The following is a 14,957-nucleotide window of genomic DNA, read 5'->3' as shown; positions in this document are numbered from 1 at the left end:
CTGATTGATTGACATTGCTTTTGTTATGTCAATCGACCTGGGGCGACACAAGTCGCCTCATAAGTCGCCCTAGTGTGAATGGGCTCTGAAGAAATGACACTTTGCTACAATGTAAAGTAGTGAGTGTACAGCTTGTATAACAGTGTAAATTTGCTGTCTCCTCAAAATAACTCAACACACAGCCATAAGGCTCGGTTCACACTTATGCGATGCGGGAAGGCTGCAAATATGCAGCTTGTTCCCGCATCGCATCCGCACATCTGGCAGTTCACACTGCCATATGCGATACGCAGGGGGTGTCAATAAAAAGTTAACGACACCCCCAGTTTGATTGCATATCGCAGTGCAATCTGCAAGTACGCACAGAATCGGATCGCACAAGTGTTAACCACTGTGCGATCCGATTTTGATGCGGCTCAAAAAATGCCTCCTGTGCGTCTTTGGTGCGGATACAGTGCGAATTCAGCCATACAAAGTGTATGGCTGAAATTTGCACCGCACATGAGATCGCATGTAATGAAGGAGCAGTGTGCTCCGAATTACATGCGATCTCCGCAGCCGCACAAATGTGAACCGGCACTTAATGTCTAAACCACTGGCAACAAAAGTGAGTACACCCCTAAGTGAAAATGCCAAAATTAGGCCCAAAGTGTCAATATTTTGTGTGGCCACCATTATTTTCCAGCACTGCCTTAACCCTCTTGGGCATGGAGTTCACCAGAGCTTCACAGGTTGCCACTGGAGTCCTCTTTCACTCCTCCATGGTGACATCACAGAGCTGGTGGATGTTAGAGACCTTGCGCTCCTCCACCTTCTGTTTGAGGATGCCCCACAGATGCTCAATTGGGTTTAGGTCTGGAGACATGCTTGACCAGTTCATCACCTTTACCCTCAGCTTCTTTCTTAGCAAGGCAGTGGTCGTCTTGGAGGTGTGTTTGGGGTCGTTATCATGTTGGAATATTGCCCTGGGGCCCAGTCTCTGAAGGGTGGTGATCATGCTCTACTTCAGTATGTCACAGTACATGTTGGCATTCATGGTTCCCTCAATGAACCCTAGCTCCCCAGTGCTGGCAGCACTAATGCAGCCCCAGACCATGACACTCCCACCACCATGCTTGACTGTAGGCAAGACACACTTGTCTTTGTACTCCTCACCTGGTTGCCGCCACACACACTTGACACCATCTGAATCAAATAAGTTTATCTTGGTCTCATCAGACCACAGGACATGGTTCCAGTAATCCATGTCCTTAGTCTGCTTGTCTTCAGCAATCTGTTTGTGGGCTTTCTTGTGCATCATCATTAGAAGAGGCTTCCTTCTGGGATGACAGCCATGCAGATCAATTTGATGCAGTGTGCGGCGTATGGTCTGAGCACTGACAGGCTGACCCCCCCTCCCCTTCAACCTCTGCAGAAATGCTGGTAGCACTCATACATCTATTTCCCAAAGACAACCTCTGGATATGACTCTGAGCATGTGCACTCAACTTCTTTGGTTGACCATGGCGATGCCTGTTCTGAGTGGAACCTGTCCTGTTAAACCACGGTATGGTCTTGGCCACCGTGCTGCAGCTCAGTTTCAGGGTCATAGCAATCTTCTTATAGCCTAGACCGTCTTTATGTAGAGCAACAATTCTTTTTTTCAGGTCCTCAGAGAGTTCTTTGCCATGAGGTGCCATGTTCACCTTTCAGTGACCAGTATGAGAGAGTGAGAGCGATAACACCAAATTTACCATACCTGCTCGCCATTCACACCTGAGACCTTGTAACACTAACGAGTCACATGACATCTGGGAGGAAAAATGGCTAATTGGGCCCAATTTGGACATTGTCACTTAGGGGGTATGCTCACTTATGTTGCCAGCGGTTTAGACATTAATGGCTGTGTGTTGAGTTATTGAGGGGACAGTAAATTTACACTGTTATACAAGCTGTACACTCACTACTTTACATTGTAGCAAAGTGTCATTTCTTCAGTGTTGTCACATGAAAAGATAGAATAAAATATTTACAGAAATGTGAGGGGTGTACTCACTTTTGTGAGATGTTGTGTATATATATATATATATATATATATATAAAATTGTATTATATTTGACTTTTTAGTATTCAATAGTTTTTTATTGATTTTTAAACAACGTATTAAAGTCATACAGCATAATTTGGAACTGTAAAAAAAGGGAACATAGACAAGAGAAAAGGGGGTGGCCTGTGCAAAGGCATTCATTTCCGAACAACACATAACAAAATAACAAAATATGGCTCTCCAAACAGTATTAGCAACCAGGCCAACAGTAATATAAATAGACCGTGAAGTACAGTAGATCACAACCACCGTAGTCCCCTCCACCAGAGACACATCAAGAGTCCAGAAGACTCACCAAACTTCCGACAAGATATCGGCCGGCAGAGGGCTCCCCCCCCCCCCCCCAGACACCCCCAATGGGCACAAACTGTGTCCACGGAAGGGTGAAGCCCACCCTAGCCTCTCTCCCCAGAAGGGGAAACCAACCGGCTCCCACCGACGGCCAAACAGTAGAAAGCTTCCTCGGCCCCTAGCAGAGACCCCAAGCCAGGGTTCCGTACCCGGAGCCAAGAATGCCCCTCCAGCAGCCAGACCCCCAAAAGAGGAAAGAAACAGAAAAGCAGAGGAGCAAAAAGAGAAGGAAAAGAAGAAAGACAGCCCACGTCACCATGGGTAGAACTAGAATTATCCAGGCAAGAAATCAGGAAAACCATAGAGAGGAAAAGAGCCAGAAAGAAAAAGACCAAGAGAAGAACAGTCCGAGGATGAAAGTGAGTAGCCACCCATCCCATGTCCCCCCGCACCGGACTGCAAGCCACCCAGCCACGACTACGGAGCCTGTAAGTACGCCACCCAGGGGCTCCACACTTGGTCAAATCTACGCTGCCTGTCCATACGAATGCTGGCCAACTTTTCATTAAGCATAATCCACGACATTTTGGTTTTGACATGTACTATATTTAGCACTGGGGTTTTCCAAGCCCGTGCCACAGTAATTTTTGCTGCCAGGAGAATAAAGAATATCAGAGAACGGGTATGTCTAGGGATCTCAACCGGCAAGTCCGAGAACAGCACCGCCCTTGCGTCTCTGTTAATCCTCTGACCCGTCGCCAAGTGGATCAGGTTAATCACCCGGATCCAGAACCGCCGGACCTTCGGACAACTCCACCACACATGATACATATCCCCGTGCTGTCCACAGTGTCGAAAACACAGGGGGGAGGCACCCGGAAATAATTTGGCCAGCCTCGTCGGCACCAAGTACCACCGAGATAGCACTTTATAGTTTGCCTCCACCAGGGTAGTGTTGAGTATCCCCCTGTGCACCATAGTCGCCCAGCGATCCCAGTCCTCCTCATCAATAGTCTCCCCCTATATTTGACTTTTTAATTAAAATCATAAATTTTAATTAATATGAGTTTATTTTCGGCCATTATCGCCACCTTTTTCAGCATATATAAATCTATTTTATTTTATTATTATTATTTATTATTATTTGCTTTATCTATATTAATTAAAGCCAAGTGTCTCTGCGTCTGCTTGCTTTCCCTGTGTCCGTGGAAATGCGCTAATGCGCATGTGCCCCAGGACAGCCGTTGGGAGAGACACTTGGCTATTATTATTATAGATTAGTGAAGAATGGTGACTGCCCAGTGTGTGAGCTCCGCCCCTCCTCCTCCCCGTACACCACACACCTTCCTGTCATTGTATCACCCAGGAGAAGGCAACTCCGTCCCACCTCAGCCCCGCCTTCTGTCAGTCAGCTGTTCGTAATTCTGGACCCGCGTTACTTCCGGTACTTCCGGTCCTCTACGTCACATCCAGCTTTACCACCCTCCACGCTTATTCTCTCATCTGATGTAAGTGCACCTACATTCTTAATAAATCTTTTGAAAAAGGTAATGCACTACAAGTCTTTTTCCTTCCCCTTCATGCTGTCTGTCTATTAAGTTGGTCAGTAGATGTGCTGATGACCTCAGCTGAGGCAGGGAGAGAAGGAAGATCAAAACTACATCTAGAGGAGCTGATCAGCTTCTGTCCATGTCAGCTATTTCCATGAATATGATACTGGCTTGAGAATACCAACGGAGGGGGGCCACACTTCATCAACTGATGGAATTAGGGGACCAATGCGCTACCAATGAAGTGGATGTAATCAAACATTTGAAATTAAGAAAAAAAGGGTATAAATAAATCGGAGAAGAGAGAGGAACAAAGAAGGAGAAAAAATCTGCCAATTTTAAGGTGTCACCACCATGGTATAAAGGTAAGTATGGAGCAAATTGGCGCTAATTTCCAGTGAATAGATAATCACCAGAAAAAAATATAATATGAAAATAAAAATGGAGTATCAGTAAACTATGAATCACAGCTGGTGAATGAATAACAAGAAAAGCGTAATGAGAAAATAAATGGAGTAACAGTATGCTAGGAATCGCACACTGCACCCATCCAAGACTGATGCGAATCCCCAACATACAGTAAATGAGGCTATAATCAATGGCTAAATAATGGCCAGGTACCAAATAGTAGTAAAATGTGATGAATATATAGTAATAGTGGAAATGCTACAAATGATGAACAGTACTTGAATAAATGAGTAAAAAATGCAGACAATGAATACTAAAAAATATGGTGAACCATCAGTGACATCAATGAGTCAAAACAATTCATGCATCACAATAGTGTAATGAAGACAATAAAGTGCTTGGAAGACAATAAATAAATATACTTAAATGTAAGTAGGCATAAGTAAAAAAATGTCCATGAGCAAAGAAGTGCATAAAAGTGGTGCTTCAAAAAGTGGGCCGTCACCATTCTTCCAGTGTCCCTACGTCACATCCAGCTGGTGCGAGCCCCGGTGCGCATGCGCACAAGACATTTTCCAGGTATGATGACATTTTAAGACTTAAGAACAGCTGACTGAGAGGAGGCGGGGCTGAGGTGGGACGGAGTTGCCTTATCCTGGGTGATACAATGACAGGAAGGTGTGTGGTGTACGGGGAGGAGGAGGGGCTGAGCTCACACACAGGGCGGTCACCATTCTTCACTAATCACACAGTGTTGGAGAAGCAGAAAAGTGGAGTAATGGGGGTGCAGAGTGTTGGAGATGCAGAGAGGTGGAGTAATAGGGGTGCAGAGTGTTGGAGATGCAGAGAGGTGGAATAATGGGGGTGCAGAGTTTTGGAGATGCAGAGAGGTAGAGTAAAAGGGGTGCAGGGAGGTGGAGTAATTGGGGTGCAGAGAGGTGGAGTAATGGGGGTGCAGAGTGTTGGAGATGCAGAGAGGTGGAGTAATGGAGGTGCAGAGTGTTGGAGATGCAGAGAGGTGGAGTAATGGGGGTGCAGAGTGTTGGAGATGCAGAGAGGTAGAGTAAAAGGGGTGCAGGGAGGTGGAGTAATTGGGGTGCAGAGAGGTGGAGTAATGGGGGTGCTGAGTGTTGGAGAAGCGGAAAGGTGGAGTAATGGGGGTACAGAGTGTTGGAGATGCAGAGAGGTGGAGTAATGGGGGTGCTGAGTGTTGGAGAAGCGGAAAGGTGGAGTAATGGGGGTACAGAGTGTTGGAGATGCAGAGAGTTGGAGTAATGGGGGTGCAGAGTGTTGGAGATGCAGAGAGGTAGAGTAAAAGGGGTGCAGGGAGGTGGAGTAATTGGGGTGAAGAGAGGTGGAGTAATGGGGGTGCTGAGTGTTGGAGAAGCGGAAAGGTGGAGTAATGGGGGTACAGAGTGTTGGAGATGCAGAGAGTTGGAGTAATGGGGGTGCAGAGTGTTGGAGATGCAGAGAGGTGGAGTAATGGGGGTGCAGAGTGTTGGAGATGCAGAGAGGTAGAGTAAAAGGGGTGCAGGGAGGTGGAGTAATTGGGGTGCAGAGAGGTGGAGTAATGGGGGTGCTGAGTGTTGGAGAAGCGGAAAGGTGGAGTAATGGGGGTACAGAGTGTTGGAGATGCAGAGAGTTGGAGTAATGGGGGTGCAGAGTGTTGGAGATGCAGAGAGTTGGAGTAATGGGGGTGCAGAGTGTTGGAGATGCAGAGAGTTGGAGTAATGGGGTGCAGATTGTTGGAGATGCAGAGAGGTAGAGTAAAAGGGGTGCAGGGAGGTGGAGTAATTGGGGTGCAGAGAGGTGGAGTAATGGGGGTGCTGAGTGTTGGAGAAGCGGAAAGGTGGAGTAATGGGGGTACAGAGTGTTGGAGATGCAGAGAGGTGGAGTAATGGGGGTGCAGAGTGTTGGAGATGCAGAGAGGTAGAGTAAAAGGGGTGCAGGGAGGTGGAGTAATTGGGGTGCAGAGAGGTGGAGTAATGGGGGTGCTGAGTGTTGGAGAAGCGGAAAGGTGGAGTAATGGGGGTACAGAGTGTTGGAGATGCAGAGAGTTGGAGTAATGGGGGTGCAGAGTGTTGGAGATGCAGAGAGTTGGAGTAATGGGGGTGCAGAGTGTTGGAGATGCAGAGAGGTAGAGTAAAAGGGGTGCAGGGAGGTGGATTAATTGGGGTGCAGAGAGGTGGAGTAATGGGGGTGCTGAGTGTTGGAGAAGTGGAAAGGTGGAGTAATGGGGGTACAGAGTGTTGGAGATGCAGAGAGTTGGAGTAATGGGGGTGCAGAGTGTTGGAGATGCAGAGAGGTGGAGTAATGGGGGTGCAGAGTGTTGGAGATGCAGAGAGGTAGAGTAAAAGGGGTGCAGGGAGGTGGAGTAATTGGGGTGCAGAGAGGTGGAGTAATGGGGGTGCTGAGTGTTGGAGAAGCGGAAAGGTGGAGTAATGGGGGTACAGAGTGTTGGAGATGCAGAGAGTTGGAGTAATGGGGGTGCAGAGTGTTGGAGATGCAGAGAGTTGGAGTAATGGGGGTGCAGAGTGTTGGAGATGCAGAGAGTTGGAGTAATGGGGTGCAGATTGTTGGAGATGCAGAGAGGTAGAGTAAAAGGGGTGCAGGGAGGTGGAGTAATTGGGGTGCAGAGAGGTGGAGTAATGGGGGTGCTGAGTGTTGGAGAAGCGGAAAGGTGGAGTAATGGGGGTACAGAGTGTTGGAGATGCAGAGAGGTGGAGTAATGGGGGTGCAGAGTGTTGGAGATGCAGAGAGGTAGAGTAAAAGGGGTGCAGGGAGGTGGAGTAATTGGGGTGCAGAGAGGTGGAGTAATGGGGGTGCTGAGTGTTGGAGAAGCGGAAAGGTGGAGTAATGGGGGTACAGAGTGTTGGAGATGCAGAGAGTTGGAGTAATGGGGGTGCAGAGTGTTGGAGATGCAGAGAGTTGGAGTAATGGGGTGCAGATTGTTGGAGATGCAGAGAGGTAGAGTAAAAGGGGTGCAGGGAGGTGGAGTAATTGGGGTGCAGAGAGGTGGAGTAATGGGGGTGCTGAGTGTTGGAGAAGCGGAAAGGTGGAGTAATGGGGGTACAGAGTGTTGGAGATGCAGAGAGGTGGAGTAATGGGGGTGCAGAGTGTTGGAGATGCAGAGAGGTAGAGTAAAAGGGGTGCAGGGAGGTGGAGTAATTGGGGTGCAGAGAGGTGGAGTAATGGGGGTGCTGAGTGTTGGAGAAGCGGAAAGGTGGAGTAATGGGGGTACAGAGTGTTGGAGATGCAGAGAGTTGGAGTAATGGGGGTGCAGAGTGTTGGAGATGCAGAGAGTTGGAGTAATGGGGGTGCAGAGTGTTGGAGATGCAGAGAGGTAGAGTAAAAGGGGTGCAGGGAGGTGGATTAATTGGGGTGCAGAGAGGTGGAGTAATGGGGGTGCTGAGTGTTGGAGAAGTGGAAAGGTGGAGTAATGGGGGTAACAGAGTGTTGGAGATGCAGAGAGCTGGAGTAATGGGGGTGCAGAGACCCCCATTACTCCACCTCTCTGCTATTCAAATACTCTGCACCCCCATTACTCCACCTTTCCACTTCTCCAACACTCAGCACCCCCAATACAACACTTTTTTTACTACATCACACTCTGTTTACTACATCTAAAAAAATTAGAAAAGTTACATTTTTCACATTATTCTTCTTTAACATTTCTAAAGAATAAATACGATAAGTTAGAAATCAACTACATGGTTGTCCACTTTTTTTTGTACTGGAACAAGTCTGTTTTTACAAAGGTTTGACCACATATGTTCTAGCGCCCATTAATTTAACGGGCTTAATGTCTAGTTATAAATATTGTTATTATTATTATTTTTTTTTTTTAATTCTTTATTTAGTCATCAACAAAGTCACATTCATAGGTGAGAGTATATATATATATATATATATATATATTTTTTTTTTTTAATTTGTAAAGGAACAAATCTTGTTATTCTTCAAAGGGGGCTGGCAGAAAAGCAGACCTTTCATTTGCCATAGAAGGTCCGTTTAAAAGGACAATTGTCCTTTAAAGAGTAACTCCACTTTTGTTGAGGAAAAAAAGCCCTCCCCCTCTGTACATTGCAGGGATTATAACAAACTTTGTTACAGATTCCTATCTTTTGTTATTCTGAAGAAATAAATATTTGTCTGTGTCCATGTGTAAAGTGAATCTATTGAGAGTGATATCTAGAATTATCAAGCAGCTGTGCACCTGCAGGGTTTTAATAAGGAAAGTGTCAGGGTCTGCATCCCTTTAGAAGTGATTTCCCTTTAGGAGTATCTCACCTAAGAGACATTTCTATTGCAGAGGATGCCCAAAATTGGACTTGTATCTTAGTGCAGACTTTTCGGAAAGTCAGTGAGCCAATCACATAAGCAGGAAATGACATTGCTGGGGGGGTGGGGGGGGGGGGGCTATGTATACCATCTGTGTACAGAACTCCTCCAGGATGCCATATTGCATTTTACAGAAAATTGCAGCGGCTGCAGATTGAAAGGGAAGGTTAATTTTTAATAACATTCAATTATAATATTATTTGTGTAGAAATTGTATATGTTATTTTATTTTTCCATGAAAGTAGAGTTACCCTTTAAGAACATTGATTTGTATTTAAAAAACAAAACAAAAAAAAACCAGGAAAAATATTAAGTAAATAATTATTGAAAAAATATAATATATATGAGGAAATAATTATTGGATTTGTTTTCCCCAAGGTATCAGGTGATCAGCACTCCAACGGACTTCTTCATGGTGATGGAATATGTCGCCGGAGGAGAGTTATTTGACTATATATGCAAAAATGGACGGGTGAGTCAGAGCCTGCCCAGCATGCTGGAAAATCTCCATCTCATCCCTGTTGTCTGAATTTTGCTGCTCAGAAAATTTAAAGATTACTCATAGAAAGAGTGTAAATAGTTTAAAGAAGAACTCCAGTCTAACCCCAAAAAATGAGCTGATCTCCTAAACCCAGAGCCCAGAATCTTTTGTTTTGGGTGATTGCCCTACTTTTCAGTCATTGGTAGTCAGTGGGAGGCCTATTGCTTCTGTGCCCGTCCCCTCCACTGATGCAGCCAGCACAGGGAAGAGATTTCCTATTGGTTGAGAGCCCATTCCAGTGTATGCATTGCAAAAATAAAGCTGTGCGTTGGGGTGTGCTGCTTTAAAAAAAAAAAAAAAAAAAAAAAAAAACCCAAACGTTGGTAGGTCCTGATTCTTCTCCTTTTTGATTATTTTTAGAGACATGGGGTCACAGGGCTCTATATGTCCTTATCCCCTTCATGCCTAGGCCTGAAATCTGTTTTATTTTTTTTGCTAGAAAACTACTTAGAACCCCCAAACACTGTGTGTATATGTGTATATATATATATATATATATATATATATATATATATATATATATATATATATATATATATATATATAGCAGAGACCTTAGAGAATAAAATGGCGGTTGTTGCAATATTTTATATCACACAGGATTTGCGCAGCCGTCTTTCAATTGAAATTTTTTACCCCACTGTATGTATATACAGTATGTATGTATATATATATATATATATATATATATATATCTATATATATATATATCTATATTAATAAAACCCCAGTGTCTCTGCGTCCGCAGATTCAAGATTCCGTGTGTCCGTGGAAGTGCGCTACTGCGCATGTGCACCACGGACAGCCAATGGGATTGGGAATGGGGGCGGGCACTGACCTTTTTAGGCTGAGGGAGCTCCTCGGTGTCGGAGGCCGGGTCCCGGGTATTGGGGGTCACCCCCGATGATGCTGCGGTGTGAGGGCCGTTGTACTGCCGGTGCTCACGGTGCTGCGGTGTGAGGGCCGATCGTTTTAGCCACCGTCTGATCCGTATGTGCTGGGGAGGCGGGAGGCGGAGTTCCGAACCGCTGCCTTAGATTTAAAAATGGCGCCACCTGGCGCCACACGTCATTGAGTATACGCCGCCGCTCGGGAAAGCTCGGATACGTTTGGGTATTCCCGGAAATTACCGAGCAGCGGCGTATACGCAATGATGTGTGGCGCCATTTTTAAATCTAAGGCAACGGATCGGAACTCCGCCTCCCGCCTCCCCAGCACATACGGATCAGACGGTGGCTACTGAAACGATCGGCAGTACAACGGCACTCACACCGCAGCATCATCGGGGGTGACCCCCCAACACCCGGCCTCCGACACCGAGGAGCTCCCCCAGCCTAAAAAGGTTAGTGCCCGCCCCCAGCACATAGGAATTCAGAACGGCCCTCACACCGCACCATTATCGGGGGTGACCCCCAACACCCGGGAACCGGCCTCCAACACCGAGGAGCTCCCCCATCCTCCCCAGCACATATCAGGAACAGGTAAGTTAGACTCCTCCACTGCTGCACTGCCTGCCATTATGCGGGGGCTGCAGGCATACTACAAGAGATGCAGTGCTGCAGGCATGGTACTCCTGTACCATGCCTGCAGCACTGCATCTCCTGTACCATGCCCGCAGCCCCCGCATTCCCCTGTACCATGCGCGCAGCCCCCGCATTCCCCTGTACCATGCCCGCAGCCCCCGCATTCCCCTGTACCATGCGCGCAGCCCCCGCATTCCCCTGTACCATGCCCGCAGCCCCCGCATTCCCCTGTACCATGCGCGCAGCCCCCGCATTCCCCTGTACCATGCGCGCAGCCCCGCATTCCCCTGTACCATGCGCGCAGCCCCGCATTCCCCAGTACCATGCGCGCAGCCCCCGCTCAGTCAGCCATATGTTCTAGCGCCCGTTAATTTAACGGGCTTAATGTCTAGTATATATATATATATATATATATATATATATATATATATATATATATATATATATATATATAAATACATCATGATTTTTGATGGAATACCAGGGTTATGGCTACAGACAGATGCCGTAACCCCATATTAAAATTTTCCTCAGCCACTGCTCTTTCCGATAAAAGTAATCCAAACCGCTAACTAGCCGCCGGATCACTTTTAGAAGTGGCAGGAGGACTCACCCCCCCCCTTCTCCCACCGCCTTCCAGTGGTTCTGGGGCTTACCTGGCTCATCGGCAAGCCCGGGAGCCAATCCGGTGTTTGCGACGACTGGCCATGGAGATTAGCAGAGGAAAGATGGCCTCTACTCATCTCTATGGCCTAGGAGGTCCAAAGTGACACCATGACGTCACTTCCGGTTCACAGCCCATGTAAACAAGGCTATTTTCTGCTTTTAGAAAGCATTAGAATAATGTGTTTGTTTTTTTTTTTTGTTTGTTTTTTTTTTTTAATCTATGCTTTCTATTACAGAGGAGAGATGTGGGGTCTTATTGACCCCCCCCCAGATCTCTCCATAAAATGTCATACTTTATTGTTATTACAAGGGATGTTTACATTTCTTGTGCTAGTAATAAGTGATAAAATAAATAATAATAATTATATATATATATATATATATATATATATATATATATATATATATATATATATATATATATATATTTTTTTTTTTTTTTTTTTTTTTAAAGTGCCCCTGTCCCCCCGTAGGTCACGGTGTGTAAACACATGTGAGGTATTGCTGCGAACGTTATAGCAGGAGCAATTCTAGCACTAGACCTCCTCTGTAATTTCAAACTGGTAACCTGTAAAAAAATGTTTTAAAGCGTCGCCTATGGAGATTTTTAAGTACCATAATATGGCGCCATACCAGGAGCATGTGCAGTTTTAAAGCACTACATGTTAGGTGTCTATTTACTTGGTGTACCATTAGCTTTTATATTTTACAATAAAAAAAAAAATTGAGTTTTACATTGTCTTTTTTTTTTTTGTTTTTAATCATTAAAATAAATGTTTTTTTTTTCTGAAACAGTTGTGTTTGAAAAACCGCTGCGCAAATACCGTTAAAAAAAAAAATAAATAAATTTGCAATAGCCGCCATTTTATTCTCTAGAGTCTCTGTTAAAAAACAAGAAAAATATAATGTTTGGGGGGGGGGGGGGTTTTCTAAGTAATTTTCTAGCAAAAAAAAAAAAATATGTGTATATATATATATATATATATATATATTAATGATCGACCGATATCGATTTTTCGTTGCCGATACCGATATTTTGACCAATGCATATCGGTATCAGACGATATTTTTGTATATTTCAAAAAAAAGAATTTCGTTTTTTTTTTTTTTTTATTTGACAGGTACTTTTGTGAAGGGATCTGGGGGTCTAAAAACCCCAAACTCCTCTGCACTTAAAAGCATTCAAAATGCCAAGTCTGGCTGTTTAGAAACACACACATACACTATATTACCAAAAATATTGGGACACCTGCCTTTACACGCACATTAACTTTAATGGCATCCCAGTCTTAGTCCGTAGGGTTCAATATTGAGTTGGCCCACCCTTTGCAGCTATAACAGCTTCAACTCTTCTGGGAAGGCTGTCCACAAGGTTTAGGAGTGTGTCTATGGGAATGTTTGACCATTCTTCCAAAAGTGCATTTGTGAGGTCAGGCACTGATGTTGGACGAGAAGGCCTGGCTTGCAGTCCCTGCTCTAATTCATCCCAAAGGTGTTCTATGGGGTTGAGGTCAGGACTCTGTGCAGGCCAGTCAAGTTCCTCCACCCCAAACTCGCTCATCCATGTCTTTATGGACCTGCTCTACCCACAACTAACATGCGCAAATATATGTGCTCCAGGCCTTACACAAAATAGTACATGCGCTTTTTTTGGTGCAGTAGGCGGTTAATTCAAATGATAAAACTGCAATGATGCAGCATGCGGAAATACGTGCGTCAATGAGCATGGGCTACCGCTGCGCAAAAGTGTGATCCCAGCCTAAGTGTTTTTTTTTTTTGCTTATATTTTTGTCACCCCCAAGCATGTCTTTGCAGTCCCTGGTATATTTTTAGTCCTGCTCGGCTGTACACAAAACAAACGTCTCCTCTTCCCCGTCACAGGTGGAGGAACCCGAAGCGCGGCGCCTGTTCCAGCAGATCCTGTCGGCAGTGGATTACTGCCACCGGCATATGGTGGTTCACCGGGACCTGAAGCCTGAGAACGTCCTGCTGGATGCACACATGAATGCCAAGATTGCTGACTTCGGTATGTGAGCGGCCCAGGAATCCTGCCAAGCACAAGGTCATTCACTGAAGGTTGTCAGTGTGCAGATCCTTCCCAGAATGCCGCATGCCTGAGCCAGCCGAGCGACCTTCAAGAGGCTGCTGAGAACAGGCCGGATCCTGAGAAGGCTGCAGAGGGAACACAACACCCCCCCAGGGGCCAATCAGGAGTTATTATACACCGATCTGGCTGCAGGAGGGTTAAACCTGCTTATAGACGGTTATCACTGCTGATTGGTTCACTGGGGGACTGAATGAGAATCGAAGATCTGCTTCCGCAAAATAACTTTTGTATGTGAAGCAGATCAAAAATGTAATTTAAAAAAATTGTATATTAAAAAAAATCTATAAAAATATTTATTTTTTTCTTTCGTCCAACAAAAAGATCTATCTATCCATCGATCAATATAGAAATACCATAGATATACATTAGATTTTAGTTTTGGATGCAACAGTAAAGAAATATTTAAATAATTTTACGTTTATTAAAATTTAATTTTTTTAATAAATTTGTATCTTTTATTATTTTGATTTATAATGTGTATAAAAAAATAATAAAAATACATTTAAAAAATTACATCTTAAACAAAATAATAAAAAATGTCTATCTATAGATACATAGATATAGACATTCAATTGATATAGATATTATCTATCTACCTGTCTATAGATAGATAGATATAGAAATACTCTAGATATACAGTAGATATTAGTTTTGGATGCAATAGTAGAGAAATACCGGTAATTAAATATTTTTATGTTTATTACAATTTCCTTTTTTTTTTAAATAAATTGTATCTTTTATTGTTTTGATTTATAAGGTGTATAAAAAATAATAAAAATACCATTGATTTAAAAAATTACATCTTAATAAACAGTATAGTAGAGAAATAGTAGAGAAATACCGGTAATTAAATATTTTTATGTTTATTAAAATTACATTTTTTTAAATAAATTGTATATTTTATTGTTTTGATTTATAAGGTGTATAAAAAATAATAAAAATTCAATTGATTTAAAAAATGACATCTTAATAAACAGAATTAATAAAAATTCATAAAAAATGTCTATCTATCTATCTATCCATAGATACATAGATGGATAATATCTATATCAATGTAATTTATATATCTATCTATCTGTGTATCTATTGATAGATAGATAGACAGATATATAGATATAGAAATACCATAGATATACATTCGATTTTAGTTTTGGATGCGAAAGTAAAGAAATATTTAAATCATTTTACGTTTATTAAAATTGCATTTTTTTTATAAATTGTATCTTTTATTATTTTGATTTATAATGTGTATAAAAATAATAAAAATACATTTAAAAAATTACATCTTAAACAAAATAATGAAAAATGTCTATCTATCTATAGATACATAGATATAGACATTCAATTGATATAGATATTATCTATCTACCTGTCTATAGATAGATAGATATAGAAATACAGTAGCTATTCGTTTTGGATGCAATAGTAGAGAAATACCGGTAAT

At 43.5% G+C, this 14,957-nt stretch overlaps 1 protein-coding gene across 1 annotated transcript in view; it reads left to right on the top strand.

Moving 5' to 3' along the window:
• Positions 1-14,957, top strand: part of PRKAA2 (protein kinase AMP-activated catalytic subunit alpha 2) — a 71,974-nt gene that overhangs the window by 29,882 nt on the left and 27,135 nt on the right. Inside the window, exons 3-4 of the mRNA XM_082264819.1 lie at positions 9,055-9,148; positions 13,288-13,432. Coding sequence (XP_082120945.1) covers positions 9,055-9,148; positions 13,288-13,432 — 239 coding nt within the window. The remainder of the gene's footprint in view (positions 1-9,054; positions 9,149-13,287; positions 13,433-14,957) is intronic.

Source organism: Pelophylax lessonae (assembly GCF_965119305.1).
Source record: "Pelophylax lessonae genome assembly, chromosome: 8".
NCBI classification, from domain to species: domain Eukaryota; kingdom Metazoa; phylum Chordata; class Amphibia; order Anura; family Ranidae; genus Pelophylax; species Pelophylax lessonae.
Note: the sequence above shows the minus strand (reverse complement) of the source record. Positions and strands in the feature narration are given on the sequence as shown.